We start from the raw sequence: 24,061 nt of genomic DNA, 5'->3' as shown, positions 1-24,061 counted from the left end.
CCACAGGCCAGCCTGGACCGTTCTGCCAGAGGGGCGGTAGCTCGCCTGGCCTCCCTCTCCTTCTAAATCACTGTTTTAGTCTATGGAGTGTGCAAGGTTTGGCCCAGATGTGGCATTTGTAATTGAGTAGCCTGGCCTGGTTCCTCTGCTGGCTTCACTTGAAGCTCAGAGCAGTTGCAGGCTGCATTTTGATTTTTCTGGGAGGCATTGGCCCGCACTTCAGCTCCGGAGACAGACAGATTGCAAACAGCTCTTTACCATGCTTGGCATTTGGAAATCACAGTTCTGGCCATTTTATGGGTCAGCACTAAGGTCTGATGGATCCAACCAGGGGCGTGATCTGCTGCTCCTGGTGACAGCCCGGTGCCGTGCCCTTGTGCAGGGCATGTTTCTGCAGCCTCGCTAGGCCAGGCAGGTGCTGTTCCCATGCTTGGAGAGCTGGACTTCTTCCAGGGAGTCAGTTGCTCTCTCCCTAACACATGAGAGCAAAGAAGAGTGCTCACAGAGTGGCAGGTGGCGTGTGTGGTGTGTGTGGCAAGGGAAGGGCATTTAATGTCAGCAGAGAACTGTGCGTAGACGTGTGAGCAGCCACTTTGGCTAAGGAGCAAATTGGACCCCCAGAGACTGGTTAAAAAGAACCTGTTAGCTGTCTGTGTGCTTACAGAGGTTCACTTATGTGGTGTCTGGCAACTCCTGAGCAGATAAAAATAGAGTTCACAGCCCATCGCCTTCTCCCTCTTTGTTCTCACGCACTACCATGGCAGGCTGGGAGCCAGCTCGAGTGGCCCTACAGCACCGGCACTGCCTTGGGGGCCAGAGGAAAGAAGATGCCCGAATGACAGCCCCTTGCTAGCCGTGGTGAGGAATTGTGGTGGCATCTGGGTGCTGGACTGACGTGGCTCCTGGGTATGTGCCAGCAGCATTGAGTGTGCATGTGGGGCAGGGAGCCTGACATGTGTTCCTGCCCCTGCAGCCCTGCTTTGGCAGCGCTCTTTGTGCCCAAGGCAAAGGGTGTTGTCAGTGACACCTCTGCCCACAGGAGCACTCGAGGTCTCGCAGGGGAGGGAGGATTTGGATAACTCCCTTCCTGCTTGCCTGATGACCTGACTGTGTGTGAGTTGTGCCTGTGGCACTACGAGGTGTCAGGTGAACATGCGAGGAGACACCTTCGCAGCTGAGATCTGTTGTGGTAAGAAATAGGGTTGCCGCTCGCCTTGATGTCCCTGAGATGGTCCAGGTGCCTGTGTCTGGTGTCCCATCTGGCATGAGATCTGGCTGCAGGTGACTGTGAATCGGGCGTGAAGGCACCCTGATGGTCATTCCTGTGACCTCCATGGTACACAGGTCCTGCTTGGCTCAGCGGGGAAGGTCTCCTGCCTGGGGGAGGCTGGTGGCTGCTTCTCCTGGGCAGAACTTTCCTTGCCTTCCAGCAAACCCTGGGGAGCAGGGGGCTTTGGACTTCGGTGTGTCCCTCACTTGCACGGGGGGTACCAGGGCTGAAGGCAACCACAGGAGGGACAGTGGGAAGCCTGAAGCAGGCAGGTTTCAGAGAGATCTCTGCTGCTCGTGGGGATAATAAACTGAGCCAGGATTTATGGATATAATGTGGGTGGGCTTGAAGTCAGGTGCCTTGTATGGTGTGGTTTCCCTCCTCCTCCCTGAGTCCTAACAGAGCTGTCTTCCTTGTCAGCATGTTTGTGAGCTAATTGATAATAAGCTTGAGTGCTCTCTAAGCAATGCTTCTCCTGTGCTCCGGGGCCCGCAGACTGAGCCATGAATCCTGTCTGCCTGCTGAGGAACCTGTTCTGAGTCCAAGAAAGGGGAAGTTTCTGGTCTGCGGTCAATTTGCTGCTTTCCAAGGCTGGCTGCTTCTCTCTCCCCCTGTAGACACAGACGCTGGTGTTGAGGCTGCCCATTCTTTTGCGATGCTTTAGTGGAAAATCAGCAACTGCCGAGCATTACAAAGGGGGAAGTGAATCACTGATTTTGGTCCCCATGGCCCCAAGCAGGGAGGGCGTCTAGCCAAAGGGACAGGCGGATGGACAAGACAGACATCAAGAATATTGTTCAGCGCTTAAAAACCAGGGGAGAACCTGCCTGTTGTCCTGGCAGGTTATCAGGGGCTGAGCATGACTCAGCCCCCATCCTGGCTGAGCCTTCTCACCTTGGAGCCGCGCGCACGGGCTGCGGGCTGGAGGAGCTGGGCTGGACTCACCAGTTCTGCAGTGGCTTCCTTCCGTGGGACCCTGCTCCCAGCCCCGTGGGCAGCATGCTGCCTCTCCGGCTGGCTGGAGGCAGCAGTTGCGTCCCAGGCAGCAGGCTGGTTGTATTTGGAGAGATGGAGCTTGTTGAGCTCAGGCCCTAGGATGGGGGTTTCTGGACGCTGGGAAGATGGTTCCTTCTCTGAGGGCAGCTTATATTCAGCTTTGTTTTGGCCAGTGCTATCCCACTCTGTTGTTGCCCTCCTGGAAATTGCTCCTTAGGTCTCTATGGTCTCTATCGTCTCTCTCTGATGCTCAGCAGGGCGCAGATTTGTTTCCAGCGGGAAGAGTGACTTTCCAATCCTCATCTGGCCAGCCCTTGCCTCGTCTGGGCTTAGCACCCCTCCCCGCTGACTGCACTGTCCAGGATTCACTCTCTCCACAGTGTCTTGGGCCATCCACCCTGCTATGGTCAGTCAGACTTTGGCTGGGGAGAAGGCGAGGCAGGCTGGATGAAAAACCAGTAATACTCCTGTGGCACTTGGCTCTGTGTTTCCTTTACGCAAACACAAAAAACACCATTTCCCAGCTCACTAACTATCTGGCCAAAGTCAACAGTTGGACGAAGAGTAGCTGATAGAAGCTAAATCCAGGAAAGACTGAGGTGTTGCTGCTGGGGAGAGGGAAGTGCTTTGAAGAGTTTGCCACCTTTGCCTCCAGCCCCAAGGAGGATGCCTGGCCTCAGGTCACTAAAAGAAGCCACAGCTGTATACCCACCTGGATTCTCTGTGGCTTTTGCTTACCCAGAGAACCATGATCATCAAAAGTGATCAGAGATTTGAAAAATGCTTTCTATATACAGTGGGTTAGAAAAACAGTATTGTTTTCTGGACCCCATGGTCTCAGTGATTTAGACTTGGTTATTGTGATTCTGTGAACCTAGTCTTGAAATTGCAGCCTTTTTAAAAAAACTGTGGTTGATTCAGAAAACAGTGGTCCTCATGTTCATCTGTGTGGTTGCCGGGAGCCTGCCAGCTCAGTCTTCTGCTTGCTGTCCTCAGTGGGGCGAGAGATACTGCTCACCTCCAGGCAGGGAACAGGCACCTTGCAGGTTCATCAGGGACTGGGCAGGAGAGCCATCGTATCCAAGGAATACAACATTTTCGTACCTCCTCTAGCCTGCTGTCTCTACAGTAAATATACAGCAGAGTGTAACCGGTAACAAAACCTATTTAAAATAAAGCATTTATACGCAGACAAAGGTGCGGTGGCAGGTGTGCAGGTCCCTTGCTGGATGTCATACAGGTGTAATTTGAACCCTGCAGGGATGTGTAGGACTAGAATGTAATGGACCCGGTCTCCCTGGGTTCTCCTGACTCCTGGCATGTGTCCTCGGAGGCTTATGGGGAGTCCAGGTCCTTGACCTGCACCTCAGAAGAGGGCAGCTACAAGTGCTTGTTGGGTAGTTTTGAACTGTTGCAGATGCGGGTCAGTCTGTCTGCACAGCTCCCTCCCATCCCAAATCTCTTTTAATTTTGATTAGCACCTGATACCTATGGGAGTGAAACTTGCCATGTGCCCATGACTGAGGTCTCTCAGCCAGTGACTTTTCAGCTGTCAGCCTGGTAGAGATCAGCAGGAGCACACACATCCTTGCTTCTGGAAGGAGAACATTGCTCCCTGTACCTTCCCTCCTTGACCCGTGTTTTCCCCTGGACTGCTGCTGCTGTTATCCGGCCACTGCAGAGGCGGGCGCCCCAGGACAGCCCAGAAGGAGAGGTGTCCTAGGAGTCTGCACGCTGTTTCTGCCCCACAGGCTGTGCCTGACACGGAGAAAGCTGTCAGCAGCTCTGACAGATGAAGAGCAGGGAAACCAGCTGCTTGGCAGGCGGTTGCCTATAAAGGAAGAGACCACTGCCTCTTTGCAGAGATCTTGCTGGCCATGTGCCTGGCTGGAAGAGTGGAAGTGAGTAATACCATGCTGAGGGAAGCTGCAAGACTGAATGAATGTGAAGCCCTGGGACTTCAGGTGTCCCGGAATAGAGTGCTTGAGGTGTCAACCTCCACCTCTTCAGTGCCTCTTCCTCAAGCAGGTGGAGGCATGGAAAGTGGTAGCACAAGCTCCCCATTCTGCTGATTTGGAGCTGCCCCATCTGTTTTCCATCCTTGCTGTCACCCCTAGGACAGCCACACCAGCGAGAGCACTTGTGGCAATGCAGATCCCTGGGAACTGGACAAGCTCTGGCCATATATTAAGATCCACCAAATGGTTAGGGGTTGCTAATGCCTTCTGGCCAGGTCTGTACTGATGTGGTGAGCTCAAGTTCATTCCCTAAGACCCTTCAACCAAGCCAGTCCCCATCTGCCCAGCATGGACTGACTCTGAAGGTTTGGAGGGGAAAAGCTCTGTTTTGTATTCCCTGACTATGAGCCAGCCACTTGGTGTGACTTGGGGATGGATTGGGACTGACAAACTGAGATGGAAAGATGCCTTTTGCCATTGATTTCTGTGGCCTGGGGTAGGATGGTGTTACTCAACTCGGTCCACAAATCCCAGAGCTCATCCGCCTAGAATAGAACCAAATAAACAAATTAATTCAAAGCAATTCTGCCTCACCCTGCTGCGACACACACTGGAGTGCTTTGCCAACAGGATCCCAGTAGGATGGCTTTTCCTGAAGTGTTGCAAGCTATGGAGTAATGTTCCTCCTCTGTTTTTTCCTCTGTGAAGTTGGCACTGCCCCTCACAGTAAGTGCATATAATCCCTTTTCTTTGTAACCAAAATGCTAATGATTATTTTATTTAAAGCCCTTCATATGTTGGTTTTTTGAGGTTTTTGTTTTACAAAATCTCATGATCCTGGGAATGACAGGAGTTGTCCCTAAAGCCAAGGGGTGGAATTCCTTCAGGCAGGCAATGGGTAGTGCCCAGCCAAGCCCTGCTACTTGCACATAACATACTGCCTTCCTCAAGGAGAGATCTGATGTGAGTAGTTTCAAGCACAAGAGCTGATATTTCCCTGTCTTATGCCACCGGTCACCTTCACCCAACGACTCTTCAGAACTTAGGGCTGAAGTTGCCCTCAAGTGACCAGCACTAGTACAGTGAGCATTGCTGGGCTGGGGAACTCTCGCTTCTTTTCCTTGCGGTGCTACCATCTATGCAGTAAAAGACCTTGGAACCCCAGCTACATTCACCCATAGGACTATGCTTGGGATCTCTCACCAGAGATCAGAGAATAAATGTGCCTGAGCTTCCAGGGCTTGGTAGCTCTCACCTAGACTCCCTAGAGCTCCATACAGCTTTTCCTTTGTCACTAACAAAACCAGCAATAGCACACCAGGTAATAAAGCAGTAGATAACAAGCACCAGAAGTTCCTTCGCTGGTATCAGGGCTCAATTAGTAGCTCAGAAATGTGTGGGCAGGTCATGCCTGGGCCCCATGGCCATTAGGAGTAGATGGTACTCTGCAGAAACTCAGGAGAGCTTCTGAAAGAGGCTGGTAGGGACTGAGGTAGGGCTGAAATAAAGTTCACTTCTCTGCAATTATTATGGTTAGCCTTGCTGACTACTGAAAAACAAGCAGTGTTTGCTGTCCTCATCTCAGTTTAGATCTTGATTTTAACAAGACAACAAATATTTTATCAGCAGGTAATAATTTCATTATCCATCATAATCCATCACTCTTTGACCAATCCCACTTGCTCTGTCTCCATCCCTGAATGACCTCTAGCCAGACTCCACTCCAAACAGTGTATGAACCTTCAGCCTGCAAAGCTGAGCATCTGCCCAGCAGCACAGGTTACCTGTGCTGCTTTTTCTCAGGACTCCCATTCATGCCTCCTCCCAGCAGCTCAGCCACTCATTTTCAAGGTTTTCCTGTGTTACAAACAGTTAGGTAATGAGTATCCAGACTTGGGACTTCTGTCTCTGGGATAAACCCATTCATTCTTGGATTCCTACAGATCAAGGCCAGAAATGATCAATAGATATTCTAAAATCACCTCCAGGACAGCACAGATCATGCATTTTAGTTATTTATATTTGCATTGTTCCAGTGATGCCTCATCTCCCAGTAGCACACTTTCCTCTCCTGAAGCTATGGTATTGGGATTTGGGGAATCCACTACTGGGGTGGTTTTTTTTCAGAAGGAAAACAGCTATACTGCTGCATATGGGCATGATTTCTAGTAGGGAATCATTTGGCTTTGGTGTGCAGATGTTGTTGTTTCATAGTTTGCCTTTCTCAGTTAGATTACAAGGCTCTTTACACCTGGCATTTTGTTCCTGTGGAGAAACCTGTGCCCTGTAATCAGAGCACCTCTTCGTCTTCTTTTTGCTAAATTGAAGAGATTGAATACTTTAGGTTTCTTACAGAAAGGCATTTTCACCAGCCCTCAAATTATTTTTGTCATGTTTTTTCCCATATCCTCTCCAGTTTTTCAACATCCCTTAGAAGATGTGACATACTTCACATCAGAGGTAGATGTGGTATTTTAGCATATATACACCCTGCTATGATGAGGATGTGTAGGGAGGCAAAAATACCTCCCTGTTCCTGCAGTGTTTCACTGCCCTTGTGTCAGGGCATTGAACTGACAGTTCATATTTAATTGCTTGTCATTACCCCCAAAATCTTTTCAGAATTGCTGTCTTCCAGGATCGTCTCCTTCTATCTGCAGCTGCTGCCTGCATTCTTTCTTCCTAGAAGTGTAATTCTGCATTTGGCTCTATTAAAATCCCATATTGCTTGGATGGATTTGCCCTCCGCAGTGATCCAAACTGCTCTGTGTGATTGCTCTGTTCTCATCACGATACACCACATTGCAAATTTTTGTGTCAGCAGCACACATTATCAATGTCGATCGTATGTTTATTTCGAAATAAAAATATTTATTTCCAGCTGAAATCCTTAAATCGTGCCAGGCCTCATACTGATCACCCTGGAACCCATCTAATTCCCTCCCCAGTGACAACTGCTTCTTGTGTTCTGTCACACAGCCAGTTTGTTATTCATTTCACATGTGCCTGACTGACATTGTACTGCCCTGTTTATTTTTTTATCAAAATAGCATGGGCTCTCAGCCTGTTGGTGTGCATGTATGTAATTCTATTGAATTATGAAAACAGACTCTTTTGACAAGAGTGGTTCTCCATAGACCCCATTGACTTGACCTCACTTCTATATTCCTTTCCTTTAGTTCCCAATTAATTGACCTGTGCGTCATCTTTTCCATTCCGTTGTTCAGGGCTGATTTCAGGCTCACTGGCTGACAGTTACCTTGTGTATCACGCTTGACCCATTTGAATACCAGTATAGCATTAGCTCCCTTTCCATCTCCCCAAATCTTGCTGTTATTCCAAGCTGTCCAAGCCAGGAATGTCAGTGAGCCAGAGCTACTGTTAGCCAACTCTCTTTGGATTTATCCAGTCCTGTTGGGTTTAGAAATGTGTGTTCCCTGTAGACACTGTAACACCTCCCCTGTGCTGGCTGTGACAGGGAAGATGGTAAAAACCGTAAGATGGGGTGGACCTCTCTGGGCACTTCGGTGGGACAGAGCTAGCCTCTTTGCCCCAGCCATTCGGTCAGAGATGGAAGTGTTGGACAGGGTATGCAGAAGACCTGTCAGTGCTTAAATTCAGTTGCAGAGGAATCCAAGGCTGGGACTTTCAAAGAATCTCAAGGGGCATATGGGCAGCCAAGCTATTTTGGCTCTGGTGTACTAAAGCCTTTTTCCATGCAGGTGGTGCAGGCAAGAGTGAGGGAGACATTTGCTGATAAGCACAGAGCACCCTCTTGGAAGCTTAGTGCTGCCAGTCAGTGAAAGGGAATGGGAGCAAGTGCAGTAGAGCAAGATGTGCTGTTTTGCTGGTTTAATGCAAAGACCTCTGCCTAGCCGTCTGCATGGCTTGATAAAAGAGTGTAAGAAGTGTGACCTTATGAGCTAGATGGCTTCTCCATGCTTAGTCCCCGGAAAACACCAAAAGCCATAAATGCAGTTACTTTAGAAGGTTGTAACTGCACTTACAGGCTTGAGGTTTTGGTCATTCTCTCCTTTTTTGTGACTCTCATGGGCCAAGTTTTGTTTATTTGCTTGGCCTGGCTTCTCTTCTGACTGCCTCGCTGGTTTTTCAGTGCTCATTTGGGGCTGGGAAGGCAGGTCCTGAGAAAGTTCCCACAATAAGAACAAGCGTATTTGGAGCTGCTTGTGTTTGCTGGGGAAGGGATGTGGTGGGGCAAGGAGCAGCCCTTGAGCTTGATGGGCAGGCAGAGGTTCTTCAAGGCAGCTGGGGCATCCCTGTGGTGGGGCAGCCTGATGTGACAGTACAGGAGGGGTATCTTGGTGAATACTATGCCCTGCCAGGCTCAGGGCATGGGGCATCGTTCCTAGAGTGAAATAGTGCCATTGTAATGACTGAAAGCAGGTGAGGAGTGGGACCCTGCTCAGGTAGGCAGAGCTCTGTGTCCAGATGGTGGCTCAGGCAGCTCAGCAGTGAAGGTTACCGCAGGGTATCCTGGTGGACAGCACAGTTACTCATGAGGAGTATCAGTTCATTTTTTCTCTTTCACAGGACTCAGAGCAGAATTGGCTCTCCTGTCTCCCCCCAGCACATAGGGCCATCACGGACTGTCCGGCGCTACCCAGCCAGCAATGGCCAGCTCACCTCTAATGCACTCCCCAATGGGAATGGACATGAGCAGAGCAGCTCTGGGCCACACACGGTTTCCCAGGAGCACACCTTGTCTGCAAGGGGTAAGGCCTCCAGAGTTGTCACTCTTTTGGGGCTTCTTGTTGGGGTGTTGTGGGGAAGGGCAATGGTGTGACTGAGTATCCCCAAGAAACCCTGGACTCCAAGGAGTGTGTTGCTGGGTGGGATGGAAGGGGAACGTGAGCATGGGCATTGCTGGGCTTGGCAAAGAAAGACACCCTACCGAAGGAGGACAGATCAGGGGAGCAAAATGCTGACGGCAGGGGAGAGGAGCCGGGGGGATGTGACAGATGCCTCCCAGAGGTGTTGAACATCACCCCAGCACACTGCTGTGAAGGTGATTGCCTCAGTCTACAGGAACAGTGTCTCCCAGCTTCCTCCTCAGCCTGAGCAGCCCTCAAGGTCAGATTGTGCAACTAGCATCTAGTTCTTCCCTTTGGCTGCCCCCTTGGTGCATTCTGACATGAGCAGGGCTCAGGCCAGGCTGCTGGGACGTGCAGTAGCTGAGCCTCAGCGCCTCCCCAGCTAGGACAGATGCAAGTTGTCTTCTGCAGCTTGGCTCCCCCTGAAGCCGTGATTCCCCAAGGAGGCACCATGTGGCATCTCAGCCCTTATGAGCAGGGCCGTGAGCCTGACTGAAGCTGTAATCTGAAAGCGGCGACTGAAACGGGGAGAGTGAGGGTTGAGCACAGCAAGGGGAACACTCACAGAAATGGCTGTCATGGTGGGCTGGGGTGGAGGGCTCTGATGTCGAGCCAGCTGGTTCATGGTTCCACAACTGTTCTGCCTGTTGTCCATTTTCCACAAGCCCCCAAGAGCTCTGAGTGTGATTTCCCCCTGTATCTAATGTGAGGATGGTGAGGGACCAGGAGGGGACCGCAGGTAACTGCAGGAGGTCAGGGGACGCCTGTAGGGAGACATTGGTTTTCTCAAGCCCTAAGACTCTCTTTGATGGATACCAGTGTGGCTGTTCATGTGGGAAGCCTTCCAGTGGTTTAAGGGCAGCCAGTCTCACAGCTACTGATGTAGCTGGAGAAGGAATATTGTCTAAAGCAGAAAAACACCCTTTGTACTGGAGTTTGTGTGTGTGTGTGTCCCTTCACAGAGAGTTATGCCACTCCAGCTGGGCAGGCAGAGCATGCTGCTCTCCATTTTTCACGTGTTGATAGACCTTTACTGATGCTGGAGCAGAGGACAGGCTGGAGTGAGCAAGGGGCAAGGAGACACACTGCCCTGGGGAGGGACACAGACCCCTCCTTGCTCTGGGAATGCTTTGGAGCTTGAGCTGCAGATTACTGGCCCCCTGGCCTGGAGATGTTGTTTCCACTTAGCACTATCCTCTTCTTTCATAGGGGCCAACCTGACAGAGAAGATTAGGAAGATAAAAATCGTCTTCACACCCACCATCTGCAAACAGACATGCCGGAGCGGGCACTGCTACAACAGCTGCGAGAAAGGAGACACCACTACTCTCTACAGCCAAGGGGGGCATGACCACGATCCCAAGTCTGGCTTCCGCATCTGTAAGCACCCCGAGGCCCCCAGCCCACCTTCTTGCCTGCTCCCCCACTCTCCTCCTCTCCTCCTTCTGCCTTTCCTGCCTCTGCAGACTGAGGGCTTGGGCTGCTATAGAGATGGGAGGAGATGGCCTCTCTCAGTGCCTTGGAAAATATCTCCTGGGGTCTTTGAGGCTTACTCCATCTGTGTCTCTGGGGGAGGAAGACAGACCTTGCCTCATTGCTCTCCTTCCTGGGCAAGCAACTTCTGTTTCCATCCCACCCCAGGTAGAGGGGACGCGTGTGTTTGAGTCAGGCCTGCAGCCAAGCCTCCCCACCCCCTCCTTCTCAGAGCCAGCTCACTGCTTTCATTGGCATCCAGTCTTGGGGCTGACTTTCATCACCTAATTTCCTCCTGTTCTCTCCTTTCACTCACGTGGCAGCCAAGGGAGCTGGCTGCAGGTTGCGAGCTGTTCTTATAAACAGGGCTGCTGAAACCTCTGCTCGCCTTTCAGAGCTGCTGGGATTGCTCATCAGGTCACTGGGATACCCAGCTGTGGGTTGGGCACAGCCTCTTGGAGCAGGACCTGGTGGGACTTGTCCTCTAAAAGCCTCTGTAACTCTCAAATTCTTCTAACACTGAGAGAATGCAAAGTCTGGCTGTTGTGGACACCAACTGATACGGGGTTCACAGGAGTTTCTGCCTAGATGCCAGTCCAAAGATGTGTCTCCTCCCCCCAAAACTGGTTGCTGGTCTTGAGCAAATGAACTTGGAGCAGATGGGAGCTCATCCCCTGGGGTGAACCTGACAAGCCATCCAGGGATGTGCAGCAGCAGTATCTCATCTCACACTGAAATGAGTCAGTATGATCTGTCAGGGAATCCCGTGCCTTGCCTGAGTGTTGCTCACACTGAGAGATGCTCTGGGTTGCTCCTAGCATCTGATGAAGCCAGAAAAGACGTGACTTCAGTTTCATCTGTGGATGCTTTTTCCAAGCCTGTGCAGATGAATTGCTCCTGGTTCTTTTGTCCCACTCCACGCTTATCCCACTTGAGCTGCTGGCAGGGCCAGGGCTGGCCAGGAGACAGGCTCTGAGGATGTGGCTCTCTGCCCGTTCTCTCTGCCTCTCCCGTCCCCACTGAGTTCCCTTCTGGGCTGGGATAAAAACTCTGCCAAGTGGGGAGGGGGCAATGCAGAAGAGAAGGAATTGTGCTGAGTTGGCTGCATGCAGCTGCCGGAGCTCCTGCCCCACTCCAAGGGATCCTGCTGTGCCAGCAACACCACCTTGGCCTTGGGGGGCTGCCCCACAGGGCATGGGTGCCCCAGGCTGGCTGTGGTCCCTGGGCCCAAGGGAGGGCTCATCATCTTCAACCCATGACTCCAGTTGTGAGCAGAGCTTGGGGGAGATGGTGGTGCACAGCAGGGACCCCAGGCTGCCTCCAGGCTGCAAGTGCTGACTCCAGCCCAATGCTGGGCCCGGTCCTTGGGCACCATGGGGCTAATGGTGGCCCAGATCCAGCTGCCTGGCCTCCCCCAGCTGCCCCTTGGCTACAGGCAGTGTCTCAGTTTCTCTGCTAAGCAGACCTCTCTTTGCCTTGCAGACTTCTGCCAGATCCCCTGCCTGAATGGAGGGCGCTGCGTGGGCCGGGACGAGTGCTGGTGCCCCTCCAACTCCACGGGGAAGTTTTGCCATCTGCCAGCTCCCTCTCTGGAAAAGAAGCAAGGAGGGAGAGACCCAAAGACCCTGGCCAGCAGCTCCGTGAAGCACTCCACCTACACCCTGCCCTTGTCCAACCAGCTGGGTGAGCGTGGCTGGCGGCTCCAAACCCTGCATTCTGCTCTTACTTGGGTGCTCCTCAGATCTTCATTAACAGGCCCGAGGAGGCCACTACCTCCTTATGCTTGCCTTTTCAGGCCAGGTTATGAGAAATGTGGTTTCCCTAGTTTCTGAAGGGCTCAGGTTGCTGGGAAAAGTTTTTGGTAGACTTGTCCTGGTTTTGGGCCAGAGAAGTGTTTTCTCTTAGATGCAATCTTCCTCTAGATTTCCTGGTGGGCTCAGTCTACCTCTCCTCCCTTATGATTTTGTTGATGACAAGATGCTCTTCAGGTGCCAAATTGTTGCCAGATTGTCACAACTGTGGAATAAACTCATCTTCCAGCTTCCCTAAACCCTTCCCTGGTGAATGTCCACATCAACCACCCTCCAGAAGCCACTGTGCAGATTCACCAGGTGGCCAGGGTGCGGGGTGACACAGAGGTGTCGGAGGAGAACAGCGTGGAGGCAGTCCTGGTGCCTCAGCTGGCCGCCATGCCCTGGTACACCTATACCCACGGGAACGGCAACAGCATTGCCACAGAGAGCAGCCGGCAGCAGCAGAGAGCCCCGGGGCTGCTGGGGAGGTGCTTTCGGGAGGCTCTCCATGGGCAGGTAAGGGGACACCCGTCAAGCTTTGGAGCGTGTGTAGATACATTTCTTGTTGTGGGGTATGGGTGCATTGGGTTATGGGGCAGGGAGGGTGGCCTTTCATTGCATGAAGCTGTTGAGCATCAGCGTGGACATCACCCAGGTGCTGTGGGCATGGGCAGCAATGTGTTGATACTTGGGAAGAAAATCCCTTGTTTTGGCCCAACAGGAAGACCTTGCTGCCTTGCCCTGACCAGGCTGTGCCCTGGGGCAGCACAGCCCAGACTTGATGGCTTTCACACACAGTCTCATTTAAAAAGGGTGCCCTATTTATAGCAACATTTACAGTCATGCTCTGCGATTATTGTAGGAAACGTATAAAACATAGGAAAATTCCTTTCTCTCTCAGACGATAAATGAAAGTCTGATTTCCATGGAACGACGCCTTCCTGGGCAGCTCGGTCGGGGCTTGGGAAGCAAATGCACGTGAGGAGCTTTCTCACCCCTGTCCCGCAGTCATCGTAATTTCTTATTTTGTCTTTCCCCATATGTTTCTCTTGCATCATTGGAAAAGCATCGGACATTTTTGGCACCCACAGGAACACCTGTGAGCTCCCTGGAGCAGCTCATGCTGAGCGAGACCCCCCAGCTGGGCAGCCTGGGACTTGGCCCCCTCCCCAGTGCTCCCCAGCCCTTTCTGGGGGGCTGCTCCCAGATCCCATCCTGTCCTTCAGTCGCTCCCATCCAAGCCGTTTCTAGCGGGATACATTCTCAGCCATTCCCTGGTGCAAAAATAAATGAGATCAGACCCTCGGGCTGGAAAAGCCCTGCTCCTCTGTGGGGAGACGACAGCTCTTGGACCCTGGGAGCAGATGATGATGCATGGAGATGCTTGTGGATGCCTGGAGAGGCTGTAGGAGATGCTCTGGGGAGGGCAAGGGGTCTAGCAGGGGGTACCCTTGCTGTGCTCACACCTCACCCAGCCGGGGTGATGCCGTGCCTGGGAGAGGGCGAGGAGCCTGGCAGGGAGCGCTTGCGTCTCTCCGCTCAACCACAGCCGAGTCAATCGGTATGCGAGCGCTGGGCAGGCGGCCACGCGCGCCTGGACAGGGGCCAGCTCCGGCCTGTGGGCTGCGGCGGCTCTGCTCTAATGGGGAAGCCTGTAATCCAGAGGGCCTTGCGGGAGGGCTGGGGGCGGCAGGAAAGAGAGACTCATTAAGCAGAGGAAGGTGCCTGACCACAAGCTCCCCGCTGGGCTGGAGTGGTGCACCCATTTCGCTGGCTAATCAGCCAAGCACGGGGCTGATCCCAGGGCTTTGCCAGGTGATATCATCTCTGGTTCATCTCCTGCTCTGTTTGACGTCCCCTTCCCCTCCAAAGGGTGCAGTTGAAGGAGTCTTGTGTTTTTCTCTCTGCTACTGTCTTAAACCGCATCCCTGGTTCCACCACGTCCTGGTGCGGAGCTGTGCTGGGAGGGCCGTGCCAGCCTCTGACCCCAAACCATAGTCCCCCATGCTGGCTCTGCCACTGCCGCACCAGCCAGCCGCAGTGGACAGGCGTGCGTCCCCTCCCTGTCCCACAGAAGCCTGATCCTCTGGTCCTCTCTCCACAGTGCACAAACCCCCTGCCAGGGCTGACCAAGCTGGAGGACTGCTGTGGCAGCGTGGGGCTCTTCTGGGGTGCGGACTGGTGCCTGGCCTGCCCCCCCCGGCCAGGTGAGTACTGCCACTGCCTGGGACGGTGCGAGGGATGGCCTGCATCCTTGGCAAGCAAAAATGGTCAGGCTGCCTCCTGCAGCTTGGGAGGCATGGACCAGACCCGCGGGTCCCCTGCCGTGTGGCTCTCCCTTGCCCAAGGCCCTTGGGGATGGGCGGCATGTCTGAGGTGGTATGGAGGGCTATGCTGGCTGCTGCCCCAGCCCATGCACCAGGGAGGAGCACTCTAGTTTGGCTGCTGGCCCCGGGCTTGGTGCTTTCTCCCTAAATTGCCCCTGCGAAACCCCGGTGCAGCTGGTGGTTCCCGCCGTGGTAGCCTCGCTCAGAGGAAGAAAAGGGAAAAGAGTGGCCATGGTTTTAGGAGGTGCAGTTCTAGATCGGTGGAGGAGGCTGCAGACTCGGCCCTATAGAGTTACGGGCTTGCTCTGGGCCCAACATGGGCTTGGCAGGGGCTCTGGAAATAACACTACATCAAACAATTGGCAGGAGCGCACCCGGGGTCCGTTCCAGGGGCACAGGCGTCCAGCTCCGTTTCTGCTGTGCTTGGGAGCTGGACAGACTGATCCAGCAGGAGACGGGGATTCCTCAGCTGCTTCGCTTGGGGTGCTCTTTAACAGGCACAGCCCCTCGCGCCATGGCCCCATCCCATGCTGCGGTGGAGAGGCCATGCTGAAGAACTCCTGGCTGGGGGGAGGCAGCCCCACAGGCACAGTGGCTCCGGCAGCCAGTGCTGAGCGGGTCTGGTGCAGGGCAAGGTGCACATGTCCAATGCAATGCAGGCAGGGAACTGCTCACCTCCCCCCTGCCTGCCTGCCACCTGTCATCACTGCCTGGCTGCTCATTCACATGCCTTCACTGGATCGAAGGACTAAAGTAAACAGAACCCATGGTCCAGGAGACTTTGACCCCTGAGGAGAGCGGAGGTGTCCAAGGTAGCAGGTTTTGTGCAAGCGTGGTGTTGGCACCTTCTAGCTCTGCCCAGCGACTGTCCTGCTCACACGCATGCTCCCAAGAGCTGTTTGCATCTTATCCTCCCTTGATTCAGTTCCTCCTCAGCCAGGGGTAGGGCCAGCTGGAGCCAAATTCCTCGCAATCACGGATGAGGTTGTCAGCATCCTGGAACCCAGTGCAGGTCTGGGGAGCTCTGATTGCTGTCATCTTCCTGCCCTGCATGGCTCTGCTGTGGCCCTGGGCCACGCTGCTACCTGCCTGCCTTTGTCCATGTGCCAGCCCCAAGGGAGCCTTGGGCACATGTGGCATGGGGGTGACCACAGGGTCTCCAGGTTCAGCACAAACAAGGAAATGCCCCACACAGGCCTCAGCCCCCTCCTCTTTGTCCCCGACCTTCGCATCCCACGTCACGGCTTTCTCCTCCCCATCCCACAGCAGTCTCCCCGTTTCTCACCTTGTCTCTCTGTGATCCCCCATTAGGAAGCAGGAGGGCTGCTTAACACTTCAGTTAGGCTGCAGATGGCTGCAAAATTGCTGCAACTCCTTTCTCTTTCTCCGTGCCAGGATGCTAGGTATTGCTCGGTGGCCAGAGCTGCAGCAGTGATTTAGATCTTCAGGCTTCAAAACGTGTCTGTAATCACAGGCTTCCAAGACATGAAAACAGGCACAAAATACCCCCACGTGCTCCTTGCAGTCAGCCAGCCAGTAGAGCAAATGCACTTAAGAAATGCCTCCTAGCTGCCAGCAGGTCCCACTTCCACAGCTTAGCGCAAGCCCTGTGTCCCAGCAGCAGATGAAACTCAAGGGAGGTTGTCACTGCTGGTCTTCATTGAGTGGAGAGATGCTTGTCTGGCTTTTTTTCAGATTAATTCTTTGGGGATATGAAAAATGTATCCCCGTGGGTCTTCTGTTTTCCTGTGCCACAAGAAAATCCCATTCTCAGTCCTTCTGGCTTTGGGCAGTAAAGTTCCCCCTTCGAGACCAAATGGCTCTTGTTGATTTTGGCAGGAGTTCAGGCTAGTTGAAGGAGCCGTTTTCATCCTCTTTAATCATGTGCAAGTATCTCCCTCCTTTGGCGACCTCTGATTAACTGCCCCATAACCAGCCCCACATGCAGGAGACCACACAATGCAAGTGAAGGGAGGTGTAAGGTGGGCACTTGATGGAGGCAGCCTAAGAGAGCCCGGCTGTTTTGAAGTGAGAAGCCCATGTGGCTGGCATGGTTTTTCTCTGGTGTGCTGTCTTCACATGCGATAGATCTTGCCCTAGAGTGGAGCCAGGGAAACAGTCTTTTCTCCATGGTCTTGCTACTCTAACAGAGCCATCGAGCACCGTGACCTCTCATTGCCCCGTGCCTCCTCTGCCAGAGCTCCCAGGTCCACGCCTGTCCAGTGTGAAGGCATCGCTCTGCATTGTTCCTGCCTGTCGACCACATCCCACACTCACATTCCTTCTGTCTCCTGGTCTTGCTGGCCTGTGTTGTGCTCACTCAAAGTCACTGGGCTGTAGTTCAGTGACCTGGTGTCTCATGCACAGAGATAACATGTCCCGTGGGTCTTTCCAGCTTTCTTCTTGGCACTGTGGTCTTCACAGAGAACTTCTCCTTGCACTCATCTGTCCCAGGGAGGCGTGCACCAGCGCAGACTTGACAGCACTGGGAATTTAATTCCAGCAACCAGAGACAGAAATGGCAGAAGCTAGTTCAGTGTAAATACTTACAAATGTACAGAAGTGCAGCCAGGCAAGAGCTAGACAAATGGAGAACTTGTTTGGATTGACTGTCTGCCCGAGACACTGATTGTTAGTAGAGTCTGGATACGTCCGGATGTCTCCGTTGACTGCAGCTTTCATGTTTGCTACGTGTTTGTGTGCGGAAAGACATCAGAGAAGAAGAATCGGAGGCAGGCATCCGTCCGAGTGAACCTGCCATGACCAGTCCCTGCTATTTTTTGTGTTTTGCCCAGCATCAGAAAAGCCAAAGTACTTGAATGCTTTGCCTGCACCCGAAAGAGAGCATGTTAAAGGCTGAGTTCAGAATTAAGGTAGGGGTGCGGTTGACCTGGCCAGGACTCTGTGAAGTGGGTGTTACATTAGTTTCAGAGGTTTCCTTAGGCTCTGCTCAGGCTTTTGGCTGTCTGGTTTGCTTCTGGGAGGGTGTATCTTGTTAGGCCCCTTCAGAGAAGTGGGCACAGAGATGGGTATTCAAGCAGGCTGTAGTAGAAGCTGCTGGGAGTTTGCTGAAGATGGGACCCCCAGGATATGTCAGAGGCAGCCCTGGGAGAAGAGGGAGAGCCAAGAGCTTGCTCCGTGAGCTGTTGGGGCAAAGGCTGTCGCCCAACCCATGAAAGACAGAGATGAGCCACAGGCAGGGGCCTGGAGAGTGGCAGGACACCTGCATGCTGTTGTGCGGCTGCAGTCCTTCAGCTCCGTCTGGAGATGGCTGGATGAAATGTACTGCACTGCAAGATAGGATAAATCAGATGGAGACATCCAATGACCCTCCTGGGTCTTTAGTACTCGGAGGAGGCAGTGGAGCACACACTGAAAGGCTAGAACAGGGAGGTAGGAGCATATGGGAGCTAGAAGGTAAAACGTGGAGAAGACTGACAGTGGGGAAAGGGATTTGGAGGCTGAGGAGGCAGCTGAAGTAGAGACACTTGGTCATGGCTGGGACGAAGCCTAAGGACCAGCAGGGTATTTGAGCAGTACTGGTGAGGAAGCTGTGCTGAAGCAATGTCCTGTCCCGTGGCAAGCTCAGGACGTGGGGTTAGTAGCAGGCGCACTGCTGGTCAGAGCTGCTCCTGCTTACCTGCCAGACCATATACTATTTTGGGGTATACAGTGGTCTGTGGAGAAGAATATGCTGGAATGAAGTCAAGAGATGGTCCCCGTAAACTAAAACGAACAAGACCCAAGCTGCAGGTCAACACATACCCCAGGGCAGGTGTGGATTTGGACACTGGTTTCCCTGAAGCCTTGGCCCTCCTCAGCCCTATGGGGATAAAGGAAACTGGTGGCAGAGAGTTCTGCCCAGAGGGGGTCACAGCCCTCCTCTTCCACCTCCTCCCTGTCCCTGAGACCACACACCTCTGCGACCAGCAGTGCTCCAAGAGAAGCCCATACTAGTGATGGGCACTGTCTCTGGTACTGCCCAGGAGCTACAAGTCTCACCTTTCTGTGTGGGTTTGGGGGACTTTCGGGGTGCAGCAGTAAAACTGCATCTTCCAGGTCCTGGTTTTTCAGTGCCCCCTGTCCCTTATTTCAGGCTGCAGTCAGCACCCACTGGTTGTGCTCACTGCAGATCTTTCTGGGCTGCTTTCGCTCCTCCTGCCTATGGGTTTTAACAGCATTAAGAAACAAGTCTTTGAAGGCTATTGTTTTGGTTTTATTCCCACTCCCCATGTTTTTTCAAGTTTTTTGTCCTAGAGAAAAGTCTGAATTTCACTGGAAAGTTGGATCTTGTAATGTCTGGCTTGGCGTCCGCAGCACTCCCCAAACAGACCTCCCACTGCGAGAGGGGTGGCAGCTCACCCATGGAGCTGTAGTCATCAGAAACGCCAAGCAGCTCTGCAAGCCACGCGCTCCCCTGCACTGTGCCTGCAGGCATTGAAACAGCCACAGGAAACCCCTTGAAAATCATCCCCCTGGTCTGCTCTTGTTGTGATCAGGTTGGGGAGGATACAGGAAAAGAACCCTGGAAATATGGGAAGGAGCCTATGGAGGGGGCTGGTTCTGCCACTGCTACGCCCATGTGCCACAGGGAGTCTGTCCAGGACAGTAAAGAAGGGCTAGATGTGGGGAAAGAAGCTGAAACCTCTGCAAGGATGTGGCAGTACTGCAGACAGCAATGCTTAACCTGGGGAAGCGCAACATTTTCCGGTCTGCCTTGTTCTGTAGGGTGCTTGTTTTGCCCATCATTCATCTGCAGCATCATGGTCTTGGCACACAAGAGCACAGTGTTGCAAAAGTGGGGGTTTTTTTTAGGTACAGAGGTATTTTGTCCTAGCTGGAAGACAATGTGGGAGCAGAATGAGGACTCTCTGTTGAAACGACCCCAAAGGCCGACAGTAATTACCGGAGTCTTTTTTTCCTTCAAGCATCTTTTTCACCTTGAAGTTCTTTATTGACCATGAGTAGAGCAGAGGGCTTAGTTTCATATTGCACATCAGCACTGGTGCATGCCCTCCCCACCCCTGCTACCCTAGCCTTTGTTGGGGCATTGGAGAAAGTCTTGCTGGAACCTGCCTACCACAGACTACCCAGAGGAGAGGAGAGCAGTTGTGACAGATCTGGACTGAAGGATTTGTGTCCTCTCCCTCTTGTCCATTCTGCCCGGGAACTCAGCTTATCCCCACAGCCACAGCCCTGTGTACTTCTTGGCCTGGCATCTTCAATACATTTGCTCTCAGGAGACTGCTGTGGGGTCAGAGCTGCTCTGTTCTTCTGCCAGCGAGTTCAGCAGCTGAGGTCCTCTCTGCAGTGGAGGCTGATCTTCTCTGCTTCACACTAAACCAGGCTGAGGTTTGACTGGGTCCACCACCCCCACCACTCCAGATGCTACGACACCACGCACTCTGGCTCCTTGTCATCTCCCACGTGCTAGAAAACGCAGGGCAAGCAGAGACACCACAGCCACCCTCCTGATTGCATGCTCTGTGCCCACTGCAGGCATGGGGAGATGCCTGGGGTCCAGCCCAGATGGGGGTTCTTCTGTGGAGCTGATCTGGGGTCTCCAGAAATCTCTGTAAGTCCTGAAAGTGGCAAAGGAGTTCAGCAAGGCAAGGCTTCTCAGAGAGATAATGCCTTTTGTATGATATATGGAAAGAGTTGAAAGAAATGGGCTAGCTTTCAGCAGCCAAGCATTTCCTCACTTCTCATCTGACCGCAGGCTTGCCTCTTCCCCTTTTAACAGAGTAATATTGGCTGGCCTAATGCAATGTATTATCTCACCCTATAAACCTTGCCTTGCTCAGGCCTTTGTGGCTACCACCACTAAAAGTGGTTTATTTCCACTTCACCATCAGCCTGAGCTTCTTCATCCCATCTTCAGAGAGTGTTTGGGGAGCCAGGGCCTTTGGGTAAAGCCTGTTCCCCTGGGAAGTGATGGAAAACTAGCCCAGCTGCTTAAAGATCATCCTGCTAGGCTGCAAAATCCCTCTGCCTGATTTCCATGCATTCATTTCCCTTCTTACTCTGCTCTGTTCGAGTATTGTTCTAGCTGGGGACAAAGGTGCTGGTGGGAGTCCTGGGCCATGGCTGCTTTGTGCTCACCTCCAGCCTGGGTCTGTGAGCTCCTTTGTGTGCACCCGGTGCCGCTGGGGTTGCCTGGTGCCTGCAGACCTTGTAGAAAGCAGCACCGTGCAGTGGGATGAAGCAGAGCTGGATGGAGTGATGAGGAGAGTCAAGGGGGAGTCCTGGTGTGCAGGTACCAGCTGAGCACATTGCTTTGGCACAGTGCCTACGGGCCTGAAGTGCCCAGGAGGCAAGGCTCTGAAATCACACCTTTGAATCAGGAGCCAGAGCTCCCTGCCCTCAGCAAGACTGAAATCCCTCTGTCTGACAGATGCAGCTCAGCTGCTCCATCCCCAGCCTCAGGCTCTGGGAGAACCCCTTTCTGGAGAGAGTATAGATAGACAGACAGGCAGACAGACACAGGAGACTGGGACCCCTCCAGCTGTGGATGCTGACAGATTTCTGCCCTGTCTGATCATCAGATCGGCTTTTCCCCTTTGCTGGGTTCCAGAGGAATAGCCTCCAAAGCCAGTCTCCACACTCCTACCAGCTACATGGGAGAGGGGTGGCTGCTGATCCCCTTTGCAGGAAACTCAGGTGTCCTAGGCTGCTTTTTCAGGGGTCTTTGGCCATCTCTGCTGTAGTTCGGCAACATCAGAGCGCATGGAAGGAAATGGTCTTCTGCTCGAGTAACTAAGTACAAAGCTGAGAGTTAATAGCTTACATCCTCCTGCAGCCACACGCTGTCTTCCCTTGTGGCCAGGTCCTGGCAGAAAGAAAGCAGCCTCCATCCAGTACTTCAGAAAGTGTCTTGGTTCCCCTTGGTACAGAGAGATCTGCTCACATTACATTAGTTATTCTTTCCAGGGAACATGGGTTTCGTTGCAAAATTAAGACATTTGTCCACAGCCTCACAAGTCGTTTGCTGCAGTAATGAGCTGCATATTTCTGCAGACTGGAGTCATAGGAGTGCTGAGGTGACATGAGACCTGCACGGTCACCCCCCATCACTAGTATTTTCTGCCTTGCCCTCTCCCCAGCAGCATCTGGCAGAGGGATGCTGCAGGATCTGTTTCTCCACAAAGGCTTTTCAGAGAGTGAGTGGGCTCTGACACATCATCACTGTTTGATCTCCAGCATGCTTGGCTCCCCATCGGAGGGCTCGCATACAATGATGCTGCTTCATTTGAGCGTCTGTTATCACATCGCGCAGAGGCTGACGGATGCTTCCAAGCATCGTTAATGCCTGTCCAGAGCCCCAAGCCCACAGGCTGTGGTGTGGGAGGACCTGGAATCCCACCGGCTTGCTGAGCCTGGAGCCCATGAGCCAGAGGTTTCTTTTCCCTTCCCAGAAGGTTGGAAATGTACCCAGAGATTCCCAGTATCACCAGTAACCCCCTTGCCCCTAACATCCAGATATTTGTAAGCACCTCCTGCTTACAGTTCATGATGGGACTGTTGAAGGGGGTGAATAGATTTTTTGTCTTAGTCATTCATCCAGCTGCTGAGGATCTCTCTGCACCCAGAAAACCTTGTAACTTCATTTAATATACCTGGGGAAAACAGGCTTTCTATTCTCCTTCCTGGTACAGGCTGGTGAACAACTTGTTCTCCCGTCTTTTATCTCCCAAGCGCCTTTATCCTAGGAAGCTGCTCCCTAACTTTTGCCTTTCAAGAAATGTCCTAGAATGGCTTCAGACTGCTTTATAGGGTCAAAGTGTCCAGGACAAAGAGTTATGGACATGCCTGTTCCGTGCCCCCAGTGCACTGTTTGTGTTCTTAACCTTTGCAGGGTCTTTCCGACCATCTCCTGCTGCAAGGATGGTCTCAGTTTGTCCCTGGTTCTCAAAAGCTGCAATGCGTTAGGAATCTGCCAGATCCTCAATATAGCTATTGCCATGGAGGGCTTTCCATGTATGACACCAGGGTGTGAGCTACTGATGCCAGGCAGGAGGAATTCAAGTGGTAGGAATATGGCTGGACAGTCACTTAGCTGTTACACACACTTCTTGTTTCCAAGTGTATGATCCAGAAAATTAAAAAGAAACCTCACCCTGGAAAAATCCCATCCAAAGCACCCTTCTTCCTACCCCACCCTGTGCTTACTCACTTCCCAACCCATCACCTCCTGATTCCCTTCCCCTTGCTCCAAAATACTGTGCCTAAATTTGACATCCTTGGAATTTATGGGCCACATTTTACTTGCCTTTAAAAAATTTGGAGATTTAATTGTGTGGGTTATAGGCCATTTTGAAAGCCACAAAACTATTTTAAGCAGCAATTTGAAATTTTCTTTGATGAGGGTGACTGGGGCAGGAAATCACATGCAGTAAAAAAGGGGGAAAATGTATTAAACAGGCCCCAGGCTGTTTTTTCAGCATTTTGTCAAGGACCTCTGTCATTACTTTAACTCTGATCCCTCTTGTCATGTGTCACCTGGCTATCCAAGCTGGCCTGGGAGGAGCCAAGGTGACACAGTGATAGATATGAAGCACAGGCAGCACCTCTGGGTCACCAGATTGGCACCTGCCAAGCAGCCAAAGACCCTGCTTGGGAAATATGGCTGTTCCCACCTTTCCCTCTGCCATGGGAGTCATTGGAGGCCCATCTGAGGCAGGCCTAGGGACCCTTTCCCCTCCACAAGGAGGACAGAAAGAAGGTAGGATGCTGGTGGCTGCCTCTACTGCCGACGTCCCACACTGTTTGCTTTCTTCCCAGCACATCCTGTGATTGAGAACGGGCGGGTGGAGTGTCCCCAAGGATACAAGAGGCTGAACCGGAGCCACTGCCAAGGTAAGGATGCTGCTTTCATATCTCCCTCTCCTTCCCACATCCACTGTCAGAGCTGTAACTACCTACACAAGTAAAATACAATTATCTAACTCCCTGATAGAGATCTGCAAAGAATGCAACTTCTAAAAATCTCTGTGCTTTCATCAAGAATGAAAGAAAAACAGGTTAACAGTGGACTACATGACTCAGCTGATAAGCATAGTCAGCGCATAGTTGGGCCAGCACAAGAAAACTCACCTGTTAAATCCTGCTGACCCAATAAGGACCTATGTTGCTGCTGTGCTAAGTGTTAGTGTAAAAACATTTCTCCCATAGTCTGAAGCAACAGAAGTTCTGTTGCCTGAAAACATTTGGGAAGGTTCTCAGCTTGATCAGTTGTTCATTTACAAGTGGGAGAGTGCCGTAAAAGTGATTCCTTCTGTTCCGAGTGTGTCACTTGTCCATGCTGCCAGACTGCCCTGCCTGCCCCATGCTGCTGGGGTCTATCCACTTCTCATTCCTGCAGTTCCTCAGCTCCATATGAGGAAGGCGCCATCTCTCCTCTTTTTTCTCTGGT

At 52.5% G+C, this 24,061-nt stretch overlaps 1 protein-coding gene across 1 annotated transcript in view; it reads left to right on the top strand.

Moving 5' to 3' along the window:
- LTBP2 (latent transforming growth factor beta binding protein 2) overlaps positions 1–24,061 on the top strand; it is a 99,136-nt gene that overhangs the window by 49,996 nt on the left and 25,079 nt on the right. Inside the window, exons 6-11 of the mRNA XM_010583712.1 lie at positions 8,776–8,957; positions 10,266–10,436; positions 12,012–12,212; positions 12,570–12,838; positions 14,427–14,529; positions 23,431–23,505. Coding sequence (XP_010582014.1) covers positions 8,776–8,957; positions 10,266–10,436; positions 12,012–12,212; positions 12,570–12,838; positions 14,427–14,529; positions 23,431–23,505 — 1,001 coding nt within the window. The remainder of the gene's footprint in view (positions 1–8,775; positions 8,958–10,265; positions 10,437–12,011; positions 12,213–12,569; positions 12,839–14,426; positions 14,530–23,430; positions 23,506–24,061) is intronic.

Source organism: Haliaeetus leucocephalus, unplaced genomic scaffold (genome assembly GCF_000737465.1).
Source record: "Haliaeetus leucocephalus isolate CR32 unplaced genomic scaffold, Haliaeetus_leucocephalus-4.0 Scaffold932, whole genome shotgun sequence".
Classification (NCBI taxonomy): Eukaryota; Metazoa; Chordata; class Aves; order Accipitriformes; family Accipitridae; genus Haliaeetus; species Haliaeetus leucocephalus.
The sequence above is the reverse complement of the archived record's forward strand: the minus strand, read 5'-3'. Positions and strand labels throughout refer to the sequence as shown.